The sequence below is a fragment of the Aulostomus chinensis genome, chromosome 22, assembly GCF_037954235.1.
Source record: "Aulostomus chinensis isolate RoL2024-O1b breed Wild chromosome 22, RoL_Achi_v1.0, whole genome shotgun sequence".
Classification (NCBI taxonomy): Eukaryota; Metazoa; Chordata; class Actinopteri; order Syngnathiformes; family Aulostomidae; genus Aulostomus; species Aulostomus chinensis.
The window spans coordinates 24226047-24247500 of NC_141341.1; the positions used below are offsets into that span (position 1 = coordinate 24226047).

General features: G+C 41.1%; 2 protein-coding genes across 12 annotated transcripts in view; one reads left to right on the forward strand and one right to left on the reverse strand.

Annotated features, from left to right (window-relative positions):
• Positions 1 to 9450: 9450 nt before the first annotated feature.
• Positions 9451 to 17632, reverse strand: kdf1b (keratinocyte differentiation factor 1b). 4 transcript variants are annotated; one of them, XR_015111165.1, is made up of 6 exons: positions 17383 to 17632; positions 16570 to 16624; positions 15558 to 16486; positions 14978 to 15064; positions 12945 to 13065; positions 9451 to 11974 (listed from the first exon to the last, which is right to left on the reverse strand). XR_015111165.1 is itself a non-coding variant. In XM_086192927.1 (5 exons), exons 3-5 carry the CDS (start codon positions 16465 to 16467, stop codon positions 12995 to 12997), a joined length of 1068 nt encoding a protein of 355 aa, XP_086049053.1. In that variant the 5' UTR covers positions 16468 to 16486; positions 16570 to 16624; positions 17383 to 17632; the 3' UTR covers positions 9451 to 12994. The 4 variants fall into 4 exon arrangements, 3 of the variants coding, with proteins under 3 accessions (XP_086049053.1, XP_086049054.1, XP_086049055.1); XM_086192927.1 differs by having other exon boundaries at positions 9451 to 13065; XM_086192928.1 differs by lacking the exon at positions 16570 to 16624 and having other exon boundaries at positions 9451 to 13065; positions 17387 to 17632.
• A 509-nt stretch (positions 17633 to 18141) lies between these two features.
• The window catches only part of zdhhc18b (zDHHC palmitoyltransferase 18b), a 22576-nt gene continuing 19263 nt past the window's right edge, over positions 18142 to 21454 (forward strand). For 2 of the 8 annotated variants that reach the window (XM_086192918.1, XM_086192924.1), the window contains exons 1-2: positions 18155 to 18993; positions 19363 to 19523. In XM_086192918.1, the coding sequence (XP_086049044.1) occupies positions 18698 to 18993; positions 19363 to 19523 (457 nt within the window). In that variant the 5' untranslated portion in view covers positions 18155 to 18697. Of the gene's footprint in view, positions 18994 to 19362; positions 19524 to 21454 lie in introns of all 8 variants that reach the window. The other 6 variants (XM_086192920.1, XM_086192922.1, XM_086192926.1 and 3 more) reach the window with 5 other exon arrangements.

Here is a 21454-nt window from a genome sequence, read left to right on the forward strand (position 1 = left end):
CATATGCACGTAACATATAAGATACAATATGCCAACATCTGAGTTACAGCGAATGATCAAAGACAGACAAAAGTGAACGTGATAAAACAGGATATTGCCATCCATTTGATCCTAAAAGGTGAATCTTCCAGCCATCAGTCCCACATACATCCCCCACATCATACACAGGGCCCCCACCGTATACACCGCTCCACACACAGTATGCACACAACACTCATCAATTCCATAACAGTCACATCAGCTTCCCACACAGTGGGCAATGATACTTCAGGCAAACAAAACAAACCAAAAAAAAAGAAACAACAAGGCTTTGCAGTGTGCAGGTTTCAAATTGAAGGCACTCGTGCATTTCTCTCAGGCGGATTTGACCACTGTAATGAGAACTGACCCCTCATCACTAACTGAGTTAATGCGTCAGGTGGGTAGTTAAGCAGAGGAGCCCACATCTCATCAAAGGACCTTTAATTACCCCTCACAACTGCACTGAGTCTTTCATGGGGGAGGACCCAGAATATTTCCCTGTACCACAAGGTGGCAGTAGGTGGTGTATCACTGATCCAGTTAATAAAAATGCATTTTCTGGCCAATAATAGCAATTTGTCGCATAATTTAAACTTCAAGTGGGTCATGGTCAATTCCCTTGAAGGGAGGCTGAGGATGAAAAAGCCAGGGTCCTTCCTCACCTTTACCTGAAGGATGCCACTCAGTTCCTGCGAGATTGTACCCCAAAATCTTCTGATCAATTTGCATTGCCAGATATAATGATACGTTCCAGACTCTCTGAGACACTTACTACATAGAGGAGAGATCTGACGGTCCATCTTACTTAGTCTGTATGGAGTTAGGTGGAGATGGTGCAGTATCTTGTACTGTGGTTCTCTCAATCTGTTGCATGTAAAGGTAGATTTAAATACTTTAATGGCCTCCTGCCAGTCATCCTCGATATATTGTGTGTCAAAATCTCTCTCCCACTTCCGTGCAACGCTTGTGATATTGTCTGTATTAAGAGTGTGCAGTAGTGCATAGAAGCAAGAAATAAAACCGGTGACACCTTTTTGTGAAATAAGGAACCTCTCAACCTCATTGTACATGACTAGACCAGGAGGGGATAGGGTCCTAGATCCAATAAAGTGTCTGATCTGAAGAAAGCCAAAGTGATGTTCTTTAGGGGGGCTGAATTTGGACTGGAGTTGTCGGAAAGTCATTAACATCAAATTGTCATACAGGTCTCCAATCACACGTGCCCCATTATCGTGCCACCTGTCAAAAATACTAATATGGAGACCCGGGGGAAAATCCTGATTTCTTGTAAGAGGGGTCAACAGATCTTCTCCAACACTCTAATTGTGTTGTATACAATTGGATTACTCTTGATGTCCCAGTGCAGCTTTTTCTTATCACCCATGACCAAGCTCCACAGCGAGGAGGGCAGGGAGGACCATGAGTCTAGACAGGGCTTGGAGTCCAGATGAGCATGCAGCCACTCCCACAGGTAGTGAGCGTGGCATGCCCAGTTATAATAAGTTATGTTTGGTAGGCCAAGGTCACCTTCATCAGAGGGTAACTGTAATATTTTTATTTTCTGTCTGGGTCTTTTGCCATGTCATATAAATTTAGAGAATGCCTTCTCTATATAAAAAGCAACCTTTTTGGAGATCCATAAGGGTATCATTTGTAGGGGGTATAATAACCTGGGCAATATATTCATTTTAATTAAACCAATGCGCCCCATAAAGGATAACAGGAGGATATGCCAATCCTTCCAAGTCCCTCTTTATTGTCGCTACTATAGGAGAGAAACTAAGCTTCCACAACTCATTCAGATCTGGTGAGACTTTTACCCAAGGTAGGTGAAGCCTGTAGGGACAATTTAAAGGGGGATTTGGAGAGTGAAGCCAGATCGGTTGAGCCTAATGGCATAACCTCAGATTTTCCATAATTAATCTTATAACCTATAAATGAGCTGAAGTCCTGAATAATAGAGAGAATGGCTGGTACAGATAAGTCTGGTTTAGTCAAAAATAGCAGAATGTCATCGGCATACAGGGCTATTTCATGGATTTTCCCTCCCATCGTCACCCCATGTACGTCCTTGTGTTGTCTTAGCGCGAACAGTAGCGGGGACAGGGGGCAGCCCTGTCTCGTCCCTCTACGCAGTGGAAAAGGTGGTGATCACATGCCACCAGTGACAACACAGGCCTGTGGGGAGCTGTAAAGCACCTTAATCCATTTAAGAAAATCGCCTCCCAACCCAAACCTCTCGAGAGCATCGAATAAATACTCCCATTCTACCCTATCCAACGCCTTTTCAGTGTCTAAAGATACGGCGAGTCCTCCATGGTTTGTCTTTTTGGAGTACTGTATTACATTCAACAGTCTTCGCACATTTGTGACAGATAACCTGCCCTGTATAAATCTGGTTTGGTCAGTATTTATTAAAGAAGGCAGGAGCTTTTCTAATCTTGCTGTGAGCAATTTTGATAGCAGCTTATTATCCACATTGATAAGGCTAATAGGCCTGAATGAGCCACAGACATCAGGTGGCTTATCTTTCTTAAGGACAAGTGTGATGTTTGCTATATTAAGTGTTGGGGGGAGGCGACCAACCCCAAAGGAGTTCAGATACATGTCCGTAAGTGGTCAAACGAGCAGGTGTTTCAATTTCTTATAGAACTCTGGACAGAACCCATCAGGCCCCGGTGCCTTTCCATCCCCTAAGGGACGCTATAGCTGCTTGGACCTCCCTCTCAGTCACTGGTGCAGACAGGTTTTCTCTTTGTTCTCCTGACAGGGATGGGAAGGAAACTCTATCGAGGAACTCTTTTCTCCTCCACTCAGAGAACTCACATTCGGATGAATAAAGCTTCTGATAAAATTCCATCATTATTTTATTGATGTCACTGGTTTTGTGTTGTCTAGTCTGTTATTCTATATTAGTTGTCATTTCATGTGTATGGTGCCAGATCATAACAAAAATCTATAACATAATACAGCATATATAACTATAACTATAACAAGTTGTCTAGTAGGTCTACAACCACACTCAATTAATTTACACCCAGCATTTCCCCATGAGCAAGCACGTCTGCCACACATCCTTTTAGTAGGCTGAAATATCGAGCAGACCCAGAGTCCATGTGCTTTGACCAGTTGGAGGGAGAGAGAACAAGAGATGGAGTCAAAACAGAGACAGAGACTGATAAGGAAAGAGCAAAACGTGTAGCAACTGACATAATGTCAGTTATGTAGTAACAGCCATTAACTTTAATTTTTTTGTTTTTCCTATTCTTTATGTTATGACAGTAATGCTTCAATAATTGACCTTAATGTATAATCCAATAAAATAACTTGTTTAGCATAATGTACAAAGTTATAATATTATTGACAGGGAAAACAGGTAGCTGCCAATAATGCTAGAAATGTAATAAATGTAAAGCACTTTGTATTCTTTCATTTCTTACACTAATATTTTTCAATTCTTCATATGTTTGATTATATTCAATCCATTATTGCCTGTTATTACTTAATAAGCATGTAATAGCTGGGTCAGATAACGCAACAATGTACTTAGATCACTGTATATACATTTTACACATTGCTTATAGCCAATTATAGATGGGATGAGTCTGGATTAGTTATTTAAACCTTGTATTCTCATTTGTTTTTGGAGACAGAGTCAGTAGCCAACCTCTGTTTTTTTTGGCAGAGAAAGGCTGTGAAACTATTGTGCAACAAGGAAATGTCATACCTTTTCAGCTCATTTAAATCTTCCTTTTGCTAATTATGTGACCATGGAGAGAGAATAGGAATGCTTTTGTTGACAAAAGATAGCAGAGAGCAGCATGGTCTGATCATTGTGTCTCCCTGACATGGCCATATCTTACAGTTGTATTAGGTTTTATTTATTGTTATGATAAAGAAATGTGTTCAAACATTTAGAGTTTCTACAAATGCAAGAAACTGTGTGCAGGCAGACATCCTCTCTATGTTTAAGGGTAGACTTAAGAACTTCCTTTTTGATAAAGCTAATGGTTAGGGCGGGTTTAGGTTAACCCTTAGATATACTGTTGTAGGCTTAAACTCCTGGGGCATATCCCATGATACATGAGGCTTCTCTCCTCCTGTACTCATGTACTCACTCCTGTTATTAACTTGACTTCTGCTCTTGGGGTCCCCAGGGGACATAAGTGTGTATGTTGTTTTTGTCCTACCACTTTATTTTTTCGCCTCACACTTTATTTTTTCTCCTACAACTTTGTTTTTTTTATATAATAACACTTTATTTTTTTCTCCTAAATTTTTATTTTTCCCCCCAACACTTTGTCTTTATTTCCTTCCACTTTTTCTTTTCTCCTTCGACTTTTGTCTTTTTTGCTGTTGTCTTTGTGTTTTTGTTCCTTCAACTTTTTTTTAAAACTTGAAGTACCACTTTAAACTCGTACTTCGACTTCAAACTCGAACTACGACTTTGACAGACAGCACTGCGGAGCCCGTCCAGCAGGGGGAGTCAAGCACTGCGGTGGCCCGAGCAGTGTGCTCAAATGCTCGGTCAGTCTGATGGGCGTCCAGCAGGGGGAGTCAGAGGGCCAGACTATCGGCCAAGAGCTTTTATTGTTCATTTCATATTGCCACACTCCGGCTACACAGTTTTTTCACTGTTGAGTTTTCATTTTCATTTGCCATATTACTGAAATATCACACAGTAGGTCCGTCTTCTTTGTGGTTTTATTCGTTTCATCACAGCTCTGGAAAAACATCAGTAGCCATGGCATGTGCTCCGTTTCAAGTAAAAAAAAAAAATGCATTTCCACAACAGAAAACAAAATAAAATAAACAATCACGTGGTCGAGGTATATTTCTTTCAATACATACAGGAATAACAATATGAGAGCACATTATTTTATGAGAATATGCAACTAAAAACATAATATGAGAACACATGGCGCCCCCCCCCCCCCCACCACCACCACCGCCCCCCACTGTGGACCTCCCCTCCTCCCCTCCTACTCTCACGACCAGCTCCCAATTTCAAACGGCTGCCCTCTCAACCAACCAACACCCCACCAACACCCCACCCCCTCCTCCAACCCCCAGTCTGCCACCTCCTGCTGGCTGCTGCCTGTCTTTCACCACTGTGCAGGTGAGGAACCAGCTGAGGAAGATGAAGGTGAGGAAGGCAGCAGGTCCGGACAACATCAGTTCCCGGCTCCTCCGGACCTGCTCCGACCAGCTGTGTGACATCGTCCAGCACGTGTTCAACCTGAGCCTGAAGCTGGGCAGGGTCCCACAGCTATGGAAGACTTCCTGCCTCATCCCCGTGCCCAAGACCCCCCACCCGAAGGAGCTCAACAGCTACAGGCCGGTGACGCTGACGTCTCATCTGATGAAGACACTGGAGAGACTCGTCCTCGCCCACCTGCGACCGCTGGTGAGCTCCTCGTTGGACCCACTGCAGTTTGCCTACCAGCCCGGCATCAGCGTGGAGGACGCCATCATCTACCTCCTCCACTCATCGCTGGAACACCTGGAGAAGGCTGGAAGCACTGTGAGGATCATGTTCTTTGATTTCTCCAGTGCCTTCAACACCATCCAGCCCATCCTGCTGGGGGACAAGCTGCAGCATGCTGGAGTGGACCACCACCTTACGACTTGGATTACGGACTACCTCACCAACCGACCACAGTATGTGAGGGCACAGGGCTGTGAGTCGGACATGCTTCTCTGCAGCACTGGGGCGCCGCAGGGGACTGTCCTGGCTCCGTTCCTGTTCACCCTCTACACCTCGGACTTCACCTACAGCTCTCCATCCTGCCACCTCCAGAAGTTCTCTGATGACTCTGCGATCGTCGGCCTCATTACTGACGGAGATGATCGGGAGTACAGGGGACTGATGGAGGACTTCGTGGACTGGTGCCTGCAGAACCACCTCCAGATCAACCCGGGGAAGACTAAGGAGCTGGTTGTGGATTTCTGCAGGAAACAACATTCTCCACCTGCACCAGTGAACATCCAGGGTTCAAACATAGAGAGGGTCACCTCCTACAAGTACCTTGGTGTTCACCTGAACAATAAACTGGACTGGACACACAACACGGACACTCACGGATGCTCAGAAAACTGAGGTCTTTTGGAGTGCAGGGGTCACTCCTTAAGACCTTTTATGACTCTGTAGTGGCCTCAGCCATCCACTTCGGCATCGCCTGCTGGTCAGGCAGCATCTCAGCCCGGGACAGAGAGAGATTGGACCGGCTGGTCAGGAGGGCCAGCTCTGTCTTGGGCTGCTCCCTGGACACTCTGGAGGAGGTGGGCAACAGGAGGATGCTGGCTAAGATCACAGCTATGATGGACAGACCCTCCCACCCCCTCCAGGCCACTCTGACAGAACTGAGCAGCTCCTTCAGCCAGAGACTGTTACAACCGCGCTGCAAGAAGGAGAGGTACCGCCGCTCATTCCTGCCCACTGCTGTCAGGCTCTTTAACAGTCACACCTGAACTCTGAACTCCATTAGGCCAGACATACCTTTTCACTACAGCTATATGAAGACTTCCATCAACTGCAAGATACAATTGTGAGCAACTGTAATAACTGCTTTTCAGTATACAGTGTTGCAGTACCACTGTACATAGACATACAGTATATTTGAGACTGTACATACTCCACTGCTGTACATACTTCTTCCTCTTTAACTTTTGTATATTATTTTTATATATTACTTATTTTTGTACATTTGCACATACCTCATATTTATCTTAACATACTATTTATGTTAAATTCTCCTTGTTCTTGCTGCTGTAATGATGTAAAATTCCCCACAGTAGGACGATTAAAGGTTGATCTTATCTTATCTTATTGTCTTTTTACACTTAGGCGGGAAAGAGGAAACTTTGTTTGTTTGCACCAACCCAATGGTTTGCACTATTGTTCCTGGCAGGCCGGCTTATCACCCTAGAAGCTTCCACGCCAGTTTAAACGGTAAATAAAAATTTTAATAATTACCGCAGTGCTTGACTCCCCCTGCTGGACGGGCTCCGCAGTGCTGTCTGTCAAAGTCGAAGTACGAGTTTGAAGTCGAAGTACGAGTTTAAAGTGGTGCTTCGAGTTTAAAGTGGTACTTCGAGTCTAAAGTGGTACTTCAAGTTTTAAAAAAAAAGTTGAAGGAACAAAAACACAAAGACAACAGCAAAAAAGGCAAAAGTGTTCCTTAAAAAAAGTAGAAGGAGAATAAGAAAAAGTGTTAGGGGAAAAAATAAAAATTTAGAAGAAAAAAATAAAGTGTTAGGATATAAAAAACAAAGTTGTAGGAGAAAAAATAAAGTGCGAGGCGAATGTCCCTTAGGGGGACATAATTGACGCTGCTGTCGGAGGATGCTACAGACTTTAGCAGGCTCCAGCTGCCACCCTTAGTATCAGTTTTTTTTGGCAGTACTGGTAACATTTATTTTAATTATCACAATACTGAATAAAAATTAACATAGTCGGAGAATCCCTTTCAGCTTTATATAAACCGCATGTTATGACATGAACCATACAATTAACATACTGTATATTAGGGAAGCAACAAAAAATCGATAAAAGTCGATTGTTAAAAAGTGTTGGCAATGAATGCCATTATCGATTTGTTGTGTCGCGCGACTATTACGTCATTCACAACGTCACGGAGATGTTTGAGTTTAGTTGAAGACGGAGCGGAGGGACAGGAGAGACGGTTGTTTTGAACCATGGAGGCGGAGAAACCAGTACGACCAAAGTCGTCCAAGGTCTGGGAGCATTTCACGCTCAATAAATCAAGAAAGTGTGTTAACTGCAAGCTATGTAAAAATGACACGACATGGCACGGGAGCGCCACAGTTAGGATTCAGCACCTGAAACGTAAACAAGTGAGGAGGAAGGGAATTAAACAACAGAGTAACCCCGGAGATACACCGAGTTTGCTTTAGGCGCCCATGTGAACAGATGTCCGTTCACATCAGGGGCGGAGCGCCGTGGCAGAGCGTTTCGGCGTCTGTTCAATTTTCCGCGAGCAAATCTGTCAAGCTAAGCAGGAAATCGTACACGAACGGCACAGCGCATCCGTTCAGCTATCAAAATAAGGCAAATTTCAAATAAAACTGATTGATTAAAAACTCATTATTGTAGCTGCCAAAAGACGTGGACATACATGTACAATTGTCAGGAACGCATTATGGTATAAATTGATGAGGTTATAAACGTATCCATGATTAAAAGAAAAATCAGCTTTTTACGTAATAAAAAAGGTGGAGAGGAGCCAAATCACATGATGACCGGCGCAGATAAATGCACTTACCTGCTCGCAAGGGAAATGACGCTTGGCGGCGCTTCCGCTCCCGGTGTGTCCCCCGGGTGAATCACTACAGAATCCTGTGTTTATCCAGTTTTGAAGTGATGAAACGTGAAGTCCTTCTGGAAGCTCGTCTAGTGCTGGTGTTTGCGCGGTATCCAGCTTGAGCATGAAACGTTAGTAAAACTTATGTTAACATTAGCTCGTGAATGACAGCAGGGGTAGTATAGATTAGAGACTAATGACACGTTTTTATTCACTCGCCTTTGTCGGCCCATTCATTTTTCCAATCTGATATTTATTCTGTGCTTTGTCCCATATCGTTTATTTAATATATTTATGCGTGCTATACTTTTTAATTTTAAAGTTCCTGTACAACACTTAGCTTAAACTGTGTCTAAATGTGGTGTATAAACAAACACTTACTGCAATGACCATCATTGCAGTAAGTGTTTGTATAAACAAACACTTACTGCAATGATGGTCATAATTTAATGAATAAGCTTCAAATGTTAATTTTCTGAAATAAAGTGCAAAGAAATATTGCCCTAGTTTCCTGTAATAATCCTCAGCTCTTGCTGAAAATCAATACTCCACTATCCCACGGTCAAATTAAAAACAGTATTACAAACCTTCCTACCTCAGTTCATAACGGTTTCAACTTAATCTTATTTGCACCTGTGTAAAATATAAATATGTGAAGCATACATGTGTTTGTTTTCTGTGTTAGTCCATTTAGTTGTTATTTTTTAAATGATTTAACAGCTCAGGGATGTTCAACGAGCAAACTGTGCACTTAAGATTTTCTGCACTGTGAATTTGCACTGTCAGTTCTTTTTTTTAATAAAGGGTTGGAAATTAATGCTTCTTTGTTTTTTTATCTGATTCATTGATTAATCGAGAAATACTCAACAGATTAATTGATTATTAAAATAATCGTTAGTTGCAGCCCCACTGTATATAACATATTCGTACATTGTAATTATTACAATATACATAATGGGTACATTATTCATTATACATTATTCCTTACTAGGAAGGGTCGCAGGGGGACTGGAGCCTATCTACGGGCGAGAGGCGGGGTTCACCCTGGACAGGTCACCCGTCCATCGCAGGGCCAACATACAGAGACGAACAACCATTCACACTCACATTCATACCTACAGTCAATTTAGAGAATCAATCAGCATAGTCCCCAAATTGCATGTCTTTGGTGGGAGGAAGCCGGAGTACTAGAGAGAACCCATGCAGGAACAGGGAGAACATGGAGACTCACACAGAAAGATCCCGCGCCCGAGCTGGGACTCAAACCCGGAACCTTCTCGCTGTGAGGCCACAGTGCTGACCACTGCACCACCGTGCAGCCCAATTTTTACAGCTTCAAGAGTAAAATTCAAGAACTAAAAGTATATACAGTTACACTATCATTAGCCATAAAGTCAAGTTAAATTATGTTGAGGAGAAATAGCTTTTTTTATGTGACTTAAGTAACATCAAAGACAAAGACCTCTGGAATTTTTTTTAAATTCACTGTATAATCATTTAGGGATACAGGTTTTAGTCAAATACCGTTGATATTTCATTCAAATAGGATTATGAACCCATAATTCATTTGTTGTTTATGTTAGAGGTTATTTGATTATATTTTAATTTGATATTGATATCATGTTCACTGTTTTATTGGTCCACATAGGCTGAACATGTGTGTGCATAAAAAAATAAATAATAAAATTAACCAACCAACAACCTTCATTATAAATGATTTATATGTATATCATATGGTATTCCTCATATATTAGCTGTAAATACGTGTTTTAACAACTTTCACTGAGCAAGTTTAAAAAAAAATGTAATGAGTAGACTGAATCCAAATGTCCTTTGCATAATCACAGTCAAGAGAATAAAACAATGATTCATGTCACACGAACACATCTTAGTTCTCCAAAGACAAAGGGACAGTTAATTGTGACACCATATTAAGCAACAGCTGCTGGTGCCTGCAATCTACCTGCAGGGCCAGCTCTTAATCCTTCAAAATCTACACAATGCAACGAAACACCATAAATAGTAACACACACAGCCCTGAGTGCAATGAGATCCTTCAGACTTTTTCTTTTGACATTTTTTTCCCCCCACAGCAAAGCCATAGGTCCTGTCCCAAAACTCTTAAGAGTCCCAAAGTGTTCCTCAAAGTACACACTAATGTGACCTGGAAGAAATACAGACTTCAGGGGCAAAAGTATTAAATGGACCGAAGGAATGAGAACAGAACCGAAAGCATAAACTTCCACTTGCAGAACACACAAGGTGACAAATGATTCACTCCATATTTTCAGTGTTCTCCAGAAATGCATGTGTCCACACAATTATGTCCGGAATATCAACATAGTTGTAATCTGAGGAGAAAGTAGCTTTAAATTCTTGCTGGTACTTCTACCACAACCTCCATTTTTTTCCATCCATCCATCCTGCCTATACCAGTGGCTACTGGCAAGAGGGGGGATTCACCCTGGACAGGTCGCCAGTCCATCACAGGGCCAACACAGAGAGACAGACAACCATTCACACTCACATTCATACCTACGGTCAATTTAGAGAATCAATCAGCCTAGTCAGCAATTGCATTTCTTTGGATGGTGGGAAGAGGACGGAGTACCCAGAGAGAACCCACGCAGGCACAGGGAGAACATGCAAACTCCACACAGAAAGATCCCGTGGCCGAGCCCGGACTCAAACCCGGAAACCTTCTTGCTGTGAGGCCACAGTGCTGACCACTGCACCACCGTGCCCCCCCTTCATTTTTCCATATTGCTCAAATCTCCTTGGCTTCTCAGCATGTCTTTTATCTTACAATTTTGAATTATTGTTCTATGCTTTCTTAAAAATAAAACAACCAAGAACAATAAATCAATGCACCCTTTCACCAGCACTGTTTAGCAAGTAAAGCAAGATGCACATGTGCAGTAGTGTACTGTTATGTTACAGAAGAATCCTTGATTGTCATGTAACACACATCCTGTCTGTGTCATGGAATTGAACACTATCATGAAGCCTTACAACTTACTCGGCCGCACGTTTTACTTGGGAGATTTTGGAACAAAGGCCTGCCTGCCAAAAACCCTGAATAGCAGTCAGCTGCAGCAAATTAGCTGATGATCGTGCATCATCAACTAGAAGTAACGTTAAGTTATGAAAGAGAGCTGGGCTCCACCCAGCATGGATCAAAACACAGCACAGACAATTCAGAATGACTTGGATACAATTAATAAGAACATTACATGTTGAAGATGACATTACATTCGCAGACATGTTTTCTTGCAAAAAGTGCAACCATCGCTGGTTTTGACAGGCAGCTCCATTTCCCCTCTTATGTTAACTGTATGCTGGCACTGAATTTTTTGTTGGTATGCTGCACCACACTGTAGCGGCCTTCTTTCACCCATGGCTGTAATGTTACATGACAGTAAAATATTATTAGCTCTTCAAACATTTCCTTGAAATACAAGATGAAATACTCAAAAATAAATTCCCAATATTTTTGTTTCCTTCCTTTTCCAAATTCATCATCCACTGCTCTCCTTCCAGTTGAAGATCGATCTCTTCCATGACTGGTTTGTTGTATTTAACATCCAGATGATATAGGGATCATAGGTAATGGTTTTCCTCAGTGATTTCTGAAGTGGATTTATGAGAGAGGTGCATTTAGTGTGCATATGGTCCACTTGTTCACATCCCTACAGAACAAGATTAGAGGTGCACCCTCCAGACTTACTCCTTAAGCTTATTTGTAGTTGTGTGTTAAAAGAAGACCTGGTCTGGCCTGATGTCTCATCACCTCACATATCCTCCCATGCACTTCCAAATACAAATTTCCACACAATAGGAGCCCCTTTGGGAGTTTTAGTTCCAGCCCAGCCTATCTGAGCTGCCTTCTGGCGAGAGGCGGGGTTCCCCCTAGACGGGTCACCAGTCCATGGCAGGGCCAACACATATAGACAGACAACCATTGGCTCTCACAGCTACACCTGTTGTCACCTATGGTTAAGAGTATCCGATTCACCCTAGTCCCCTCTTGCATGACTTTGGACTGTGGGAGGAAGCCGGAGTACCCAGACAGAACCCATGCAGGCACAGGGAGAACATGCAAACTCCACACAGAAAGAGCCTGTGCTCGAGCTGGGGCTCAAACCCAGAACCTTCTTGCTGTGAGGCGACAGTGCTAACCACTGCACCAACGTGTCACCCTCAGGAGTTTTAGTTATTTAAGTAAATACAACTGTGTACATTTATTAGTTCAAACTCCAAAATTAGTTGCTTCCTTTCCATTGATGGAAGTATACCACGAAACTCAACATAATGACTACAATCTAGCATTTTGACTGATCATGATGTTTAGTCATGCTGCAATTTAACAAAGTACACTTAGAAACCCAACACAAGGACTATCATCTAGTGATGTAATTCCAGCACGACCAAGCAAAGGTACCACGTGGGGTCTGTGCACAACTATAACTCAAGTTTTAGTAAGGATGCACAAAGAAGGTGAACAAGGAGGTAAGTGCAAGTTTTGGGACAGGACCATGACCATGTCTAGGCCAGAGACAAGTATGCAAGTAGCGTCCCGTTTGAACTTCCCAAACGTACCCTTGTGAACAGCAGGAATTCAAGTCGATATCACTAGCATGGAGGAGGAATCATGTTTCTACAGACGTGCACAGTAGAGGGACATCTGAGGAATTGTTCTCTGAAGAGCTTGAGGTGTGACCTATGGGTGAAAAAAAAGATATGGAAGTAAAAAGAGCCTTTTGCTATTAAACTGGAGAGGATATAGCGCATTCATTTTGTGCACTATCACTGTAATGCAGTGAACGGCAACTAAAATCTGTATCACTTACAGCTGGGATCTTTTTATTTACGAGAGAGGCAGGAAAAATGGCCAACATTAATTATTGCCGGACATTTATTCTTATTTATTAGAGTATGAATTTTTCTGGGTGCAATGAGACATTGCTGTTTCTCCCTAGAAACCTGTGTAATTGCCTTTTTTCTATAATAATGTAGTATGGACAATTACACTCAGATCAACACGTTTTTTGCATTTGTCTGATGTTATCCAAACTTCCAGGTCATCTAGAAGACATGATCTGAACAATAGAATTGCATAATTCATTGAAATGTAATCAATTTGCAGTGTGGCCTACAGCCATTATCAAATCAAAGAAAGGAGCAATATTTAAAGTAAAATGATTTTATCAAGTTTCCTCATTTATTTATTTATTCTTTGAAAGGGACAGTGCATATTAATGAACATCATTATGAATACATTTGCAAATATGCAGAAGTTTGCATTTTTAATTTACATCTCTAGACCCTTGGCAGGTAGATAGCTATCAAAGACTAATAAGGGACAAAGGTTGATTACTCTTGCCCATCCAGACTACATTGAATAAATAAAAAACAAAAAAATATCTGTGCATGAATAAAGAGAAATATATTCTATACTATCTTGAATTCTTCTCCTTTTATTTTGGACCAACTAGGTATTGAACAAGCATTGCTACATTCTGATGGGCTAAACACAGTTTCAAACAGTTACAAATTTAATCAAAGTAATCAATGTGTTTTTTTGCATGTGGAGTTGTTTCTTGCTAACCCTGCAGTCATTTATATAATCAATTTAAAGTAAGTGCTCAGCAGACAGAGTGGTTAGTGACTTCTTATGATACCTCTTGTCTTGGTTAGTGACTTCTTATGATACCTCTTGTCTTGGTTAGTGACTTCTTATGATACCTCTTGTCTTGTAGTGTAAACAAGGGCAGTGCCATATTCTACAATTCTACAATTTCATTTAGCAGACGCTTTTGTCCAAAGCAATATCATATAATAATCATGTTAATACACTTGTACGAGATAAAAAGTTCCGTATCTTGATATGAGCTATATAGTTGCGTGATGACTTATCGTGATAACGTGCTACAGTCTAGACATTATTTTCTCCACACTAGCACCAACATGGCTATTTCACTCCAAAGGAACAAACTACAATCCTTTACAAAGTTAGGAATATAAAATAAAATGTGAAAATTAGCAGAATTTTCATATCACTTCATCATAATGGCACAAGGAGATCTGAAAATAATAAGTTTTGATTACCATTGTTGAATGGGTAGTGTAGATGATGGCATATTTAATATTACTGATATCAATATTGGCGTCATTCTCTCAGCTGCATCTGGATAATAATTCATAAATGTGCCAGTTGTATGAAATGTAGTGAGACACAGTCAGTGTGTCAGAGTGTCAGCCTTGGCTGACCAGACTAGTGTAAATAAGGGTAACAATTATTAATGCAGGTTTGATGAACAGTGACTACATCCTGTACATAATAAGCAGGAAAATAAATGTTCCCATTGCCCTTAAAATGAAGACTGTCAAATCAGATATTGTATAATGTTACTTCACAATATACATTAAGAAACCAGTGACAGAACCAGTTAGAGAAACCCAACATGGTTATTTGCTTTAAAAAATTAGTAACAAATATATGACACACTTTCCCTGGATAAAGATATGCAATATGAATAAATAACAACATAAATGCATCTCATGGAAAAAAAAACTTACTTTCCTTGAAGTCAATGGGTGAAAAAGAGAAAATAACTCTCCAAATTTCTCACCTCTGTTGTTCTTCCACATCTCCCTGGCACACTTGTCGGAGCTGGTCAGTTCTGATATTTGGATGTTCGGATTTGATTTGTAGTCATCTGAGCATGAAGCACAAAATAAGAAGAATTGTTTGATGGCACAGAAGGACTTCTATGGAATGCAGGTATTAGATTTTCCATCCATCCATTTTCTTCAGCATATTCCTGTTAAGGGTTGCGGGGGGTGGAGCCTATCCCAGCATCAAAAGGTGAGAGGCGGGGTTCACCCTGGACAGGTCACCAGTCCATCACAGGGCCAACATACAGAGACGAACAACCATTCACACTCACTCACATTCATACCTACGGTCAATTTAGAGAATCAATCAGCCTAATCCCCAAATTGATGTCTTTGGACAGTGGGAAGAAGCTGGAGAACCCGGAGAGAACCCAGCAGGAACAGGGAGAACATGCAAACTCCACACAGAATGATCCTGTGCCCGAGCCCGAGCCCGACTCGAACCTGGAAACCTTCTTGCTGCAAGGCTACAGTGCTGACCACTGCACCACCATGCCACCTGGTATTAGATTTTTTTTTTAAATTAAAACTTACTGTTGTTGCTAAATGAAGAGGAATCACTCCCTCTCATCGTCTCATTCCCGCTGTCTGACAGCGTCCTCGCCATTCGGGAGGTGGGTGGCCTCTTCGTACTCTTTCGCGTGCTGATGCGGATGATACCACGCACCAGTCGACACTCTGCCTCCTGTTCGTCCATTCTGTGCTCCTCTGCTAAGGAGTTAATGAGCTGGTTTATGGCCTTGCTCTTCCTCAGAAAAACTGAGTCGGACGTGCACCTAGCCAACTCTTCGATCTGATATTCAGAGTAGAGCTCCAGCAGCTTCTTAGTAATAAGAGAGTCCACATTCTCTTCACCATCCTCCCAGCTGTCCAACCTCAGAGAGTCTTGCAGATATAGCTGAGTTTTACCACTGACTGTGGGAACATACGATGGATTTTTGGATTCAATATCCAAATACTCTCTTGGGCTGTTGACTTTGACTCCAGCAATGCAGACATCGCTGAGCCAGTCTGTGCCATCTTCCTCGTTAACTTTATTAGGGTTCACAGCTCGGAGGCTCACCTTTTCTGGTTCATCTGGGGAATTCTCTTTTGGTATCAAACAAGGGGCAAAGATACAGACCCTGTACAGGCCACAGGTTAGCACACTGCACATAAAAGTCCTACAGCTCTGGGGAGATGCGCAGGGACTGCAGGTTTGAGTTGAAGAAGGAGGGTCAGCTGAGCTTCGAATTAAGCCAGTTGTTTCAAATTCCTTTCCATTTGCATCTTTCAGTTGAGCTTTGAGAACTGTCCTTGGCTCTGGGGTGTGTTGTTCGTACGTAACTGGGTCCACAGAGCGTTCCTCATATGTGGACCTCTGGCTGCTCAGATAGCAGAGTCCGAGCTGGTAGCTGCCAGGCCCTGAGCTCTCTCTCACACTGCCAGTGCTGCCAGCAGACATGACTTCCTGGCTCCAAGGTCTGGACAAGGTCAGAGAAGGAGATCAGGTTAAATGTGATTAAATAGTAATACAGTGTTTCAGAGGCATCACTGAACTACATACTTGTTCTTGATCCAATCTGTCAGGTTGAGCTAAACTGTAACCAACCAAGGAATCTCTACCTACAACAGACGAAGAGAATTAACTTTTCACATGAAATTCACTGTCTTGGACATGGAGATTTCTAGAGCTGAAATGATGGTTGTTGTAATTAAGATAAATATGTTTTAAATTAAGGCAAACTTTATTTATTATGTACAGTATTAAAATTCATCATTTTTATGATCAGTTGCATGTGAACCCATCTGATGTCCTGCACACAAAATTTAATTTAAAAAAAAACGTTGACCTTTACAAATATTGCTTATTTTAAAATGCTGACAGAACTTAAACCCATCCTTTGAGGATTTTTTATTCAGCTGAATTCAACACCTTCAACGTAGTTGGAAAATGCTCGTTTAAAATATCAATATAGTCGATATTTTGTTCGCAAATTTAACACCTTTTTCTAGTGTGATTATTTCTATTTTGTGTCAAGCTGATAAAACCGAAAATGAACATTTACTAAATGGGAGCCATACAACTGTACATAATGTTTTAGCTTTAATTTGCCAAATTACTCCTTCGTGATCGAAAGCGGCAGCAAATTAAAGTACATGGGTAAAATGTTTACAGTTGTTTATAACATGAAGAAAGAACTTAACACATGATTTGTAACTTTTCTACATTAATTCGCTAACGTGTTACATTTTGTTTGACACACATTAAACCACATTCCCTTTGGTGCATTAAAATGTATTTCACTTTCATGGCGGCGTCATTACGACTCCGTTCCTCCATTAGAAGACTGACAAATTTCTCAAACACATTGACCACCTACATTACACGCTTCGTCCACCAACTTAATCCCAAATTGATATTGTGTCCACGTTACAACAGCAGGTTGTTATCAAAACACTTGGAACAGTTTTCTGTAGATTTCTCTGGAAATTCCTGCTTCAGTAGTTTTCACGGGACCCTCGTACCTGGCTGTCAAGGTGGAGGATGCACTTTAAAGCCACACCACCTTACCAACTTCCGGCCGGGACGTACTAAATTAAAACATAAATTCACCACCACATTTAATATCCACTGCTGTCATGCTAGAACAACGTATCAAGGACGTATGTGGCAATCTTACAACACACAATACGTGTCTAGTGTAAAATTAGCCCAGCCGCATGATAACGATATATTCGAAACTGGTCCAAATGCCTCCCCGTTTCATTTCAGATTCCGTAATCTGGTTTAAAAATACAGGTAACACAAAGTGCAAACAAAATCTAACAATTATTTAGGAATGAATCAACGCAGAGTCTGGTATAGCTGTTACCTGAAATTGTAACGTGGGCAGATTGGACTTTTATTTTGGCACATTTCCGGTCATATTTAGGACAGTATTTCTTGCCTTAAATTTGCGTTAACTCAATTTCATCTAGTGCTGATCAACCGGAAGTTGAAACTTTCTATTTGCCAGCTTTATTTTTAGATTTTATTTAGAGCACAACATTCTAATTGTAAAGATTAAAATGAGGGAGACTGAATCTTTTATGCAACATGTAACTATTAAATTTATGAACACCAACACAATCATACATTCAATTTTATGTTTTGTTTTAGTACAATAATTAAATAACCGGAAATACCAATTTACATTGTGAAAATTCACGAAAATTCTTTATACTTAAACGTAGCTAATCTTTAATAAGGCAAGACTCTCTGCAACACAACACACAGTTCAAGTGGTTATGTTTTCCAATTCACCGTCAGTTTCTCGACTTAACATTGTCTGTCCAAACACGTGGACTTTAGCACAAAGGTTAGCTAACATGAGCTAGCTAAGAAGCTAACGGTAAATGGTCTGCAGCCGAAGGAGTTCTCTGTGAGACGTGACTCGATGACAAGCTAACGATAGTCAAATGATGATGATGTAAATTTGCACTGGATATTTGTGGAGACACATTTAACGATAATTGGATCAACGGCATGGAAGCGTAAGGGGGCGTAATATCGCGAACTGGGGGTTTCATGTCTTTGGATACTCTGTCGGATTAGCTTTGGCTCCGTGATATGACGACAGTTACCTTGTCCTACTACCTGAAACAAGGCGGTCAGTGATGTCAGTAGCTCACCAAATGCCCGATTGTCGGAAATGGAATTGGGACAGAGCAGTCAAAAATCTGTATTATTAACCATGGAAAAGTGCGAGTATCAGCAAATCGACCCTCAGGCACTTCCGACACCAGCCCCGACCCCTCCACCTCATCATCGAGGAGATATCAATACCACCAGCGAGGAGCTGAGGAGACAGAGGAGAAAATGGGAAGTTTTTCCTGGCAAGAACCGCTTCTACTGCGATGGACGAGTGATAACGGCCCGACAGAGTGGGGTCTTGCCCCTCACCCTCGGCCTGATTCTCGTCACATGTGGATTATTCTTTATATTTGAGTGAGATCATGTTTTTCATTGCATCCTCCATTCTACTACCAGTGAGATGAGTGAGGCTCTTAATGAGAAAGTCACCTATATTTATGTAACCTAAGTTTCGATTTGAGCCTGTTTTGCAGTTGTTAATATGATATATTTCGAATCAGTGAACTGTGATAAGGTACTTAAATATGAAAGCTGAACGTAAACCATGTTGAAAAGTGTATTCAGTCTCTCTACAAATGGTCATTAAAAGCAAAAATATTTATGTTAAGCCTATTTCTTAGTGGTTGTAAAATGAAGGCTTATTTGTGTGAGATTTGGCTTTGTTTTTCCAGCTTTATTTTCTCCATATTAATCCCTTCTGTCTATGGACATCCCATATCATAGCTGTCCCTTCCTTGTCAAGCATCTGACTAGTTGCATACCTATTATTGGAGGAGTCCTCTTCATATTTGTGGTCACCACACTGCTCCAGACCAGCTTCAGCGACCCTGGCATCCTACCCCGAGCGACACCAGACGAGGCTGCAGACATTGAGAAACAGATTGGTGAGGTTATTAAGGGGTTTAATATGCATGTCTCAAGTGCTTTTGACCATGACATCCTGTCTTTGAGAGTGTTTGTGTCTTCATAGCCATGACTTAGATTACACTCTGTAACAGTACACAAAATATGTAGTTTGGTTAACTTCTGATACAGACAGGATAAAAATTGCAACACTTAAATTGGCTCATTTGACACTCATTGTAAAATTGTGAAAATTAAAGATATATTTTAAAATAAGATTAAATAAAGCAGAAATAACATACAACAACATGTAAACAAATTAGAATGCTGCAACCTGCTTCTAGGTTCTCCAATAAATTCTCCAAAAAAAAGCAAAACATAAAAACAATGATAATGAGATAGTTGATAGTTGTGTATTTCAGGCATTAATATGCTTTGCTCATTTTTGATGTGTGTTCCTCATGTAAAAGTGCATTCATTTGCTCCACATTTACACTGCACCAAAACCATCTGATAAGGTGTAGGTTGCTTGTTAAAAGGCAAAATACACATTTTTGGTAAAGTATAGCTTTAAGAATGCACGTTATACACATAACACCCCTGTTCCAATATAAATTTGATTGCTATACATAAATGGCTTAAAATAAGCTAATTTATTTGTGCTCCCCTCAGTAGCTTTCAATTATGTTAAACTTGGAGGACTGTCTATTTTTTTTAGGACAGAAGATGTCAGTGTACAAATAGCTTTTATGTTGTCTATTTAGCCTCAGTACACTCACAGTTGAGTTGTGGGAAGACATTGTTTTGCTATCTTTGGCTATTTTACTTTGGAAAGGACAACAGAGGACAGCTTTACTTTTGCCAGGTATTTTCAATGAGGAAACCTTGGAGACATCCAGCCATTTGACGTACATCAGTTGGGAGTAATGCGGGGCATACTGGTGAAAGGAAAGGCATCCTGCATCTAAAGCTGAACTTTTGGACATAACTGAAAATTTTACTCCAGTCAGTCAGTCCCAGCATCAGTTATATTCACTGTTAGTTTCTAGTGTTGCAATTGTTTTCTTTCTATATGGATTGCTTCGGTGTAATGATGTCAGTATCTATACTTGCTTCTTGTTCACCCTGTAGCACCCACTCATGACCAGAGCTTAGGTAGTGATGATGTAAGATGTTCCTTTTACCCAGCCACTGGTCCTTCAGCTATTTTTGATACAATGCTGATTTTCTGTCGACTGGCTTACCTTTGAAGATTGTTGTCTTCATTTATATGTGCTCCCTGACCAGGTGTGTTGGTGCGTAATCATTGCAGTAATCCCATCAAAATTTCATATGATACTGCCAGTTTGTCTAATAATGGAATTTCATTGCACAGCATGGACCAAAACTGTGTCCCTACTCCAGTTCTAACATACAGTAAAAAAGTTACTAATTAGTTAGAATCTTACCCTAACCCTGCATTGTGTGTAATACACACACGGGTAAAAAAGTATTCAGTCAGCCACCAATTGTGCAAGTTCTCCCACTTAAAAGGATGAGGCCTGTAATTTTCATCATTGGTACACTTTCAACTAAGAGACAGAATGGGGAAATCCAGGAAATCACATTTTTAAAAATTTGCAGATTATGGTGGAAAATAGCTATTTGGTCAATAACAAAAGTTCATCTCAATACTTTGTTATATACCCTTTGTTAGCAATGACAGGTCAAACATTTTCTGTAAGTCTTCACAAGGTTTTCACACACTGTTGCTGGCATTTTGGCCCATTCATCCATGCAGATCTCCTCTAGAGCAGTGATGTTTTTAAAGACTTTCAACTCCCTCCAAAGATTTTCTATGGGGTTCAGATCTGGAGACTGGCTTGGCCATGCCAGGACCTTGAAATGCTTCTTTTGAAGCCACCCCTTCGTTGTGCGGGCAGTGTGTTTGGGATCAGTCATGTTGAAAGACCATCTTCAGTGCCCTTGCTGA

Excerpts from the sequence above, each read along its gene's own strand:
- kdf1b (XM_086192928.1), bottom strand. The coding sequence starts at position 16,467 with ATGTCTGCTGGCAGCACTGGCAGTGTGAGAGAGAGCTCAGGGCCTGGC. Across the intron at positions 15,065-15,557 it reads CTCTTCATTTAGCAACAACA|ATGACTACAAATCAAATCCG; the intron begins GTAAGTTTTAAT and ends CTTCATGCTCAG. Across the intron at positions 13,066-14,977 it reads GATGTGGAAGAACAACAGAG|GTCACACCTCAAGCTCTTCA; the intron begins GTGAGAAATTTG and ends TTTCACCCATAG.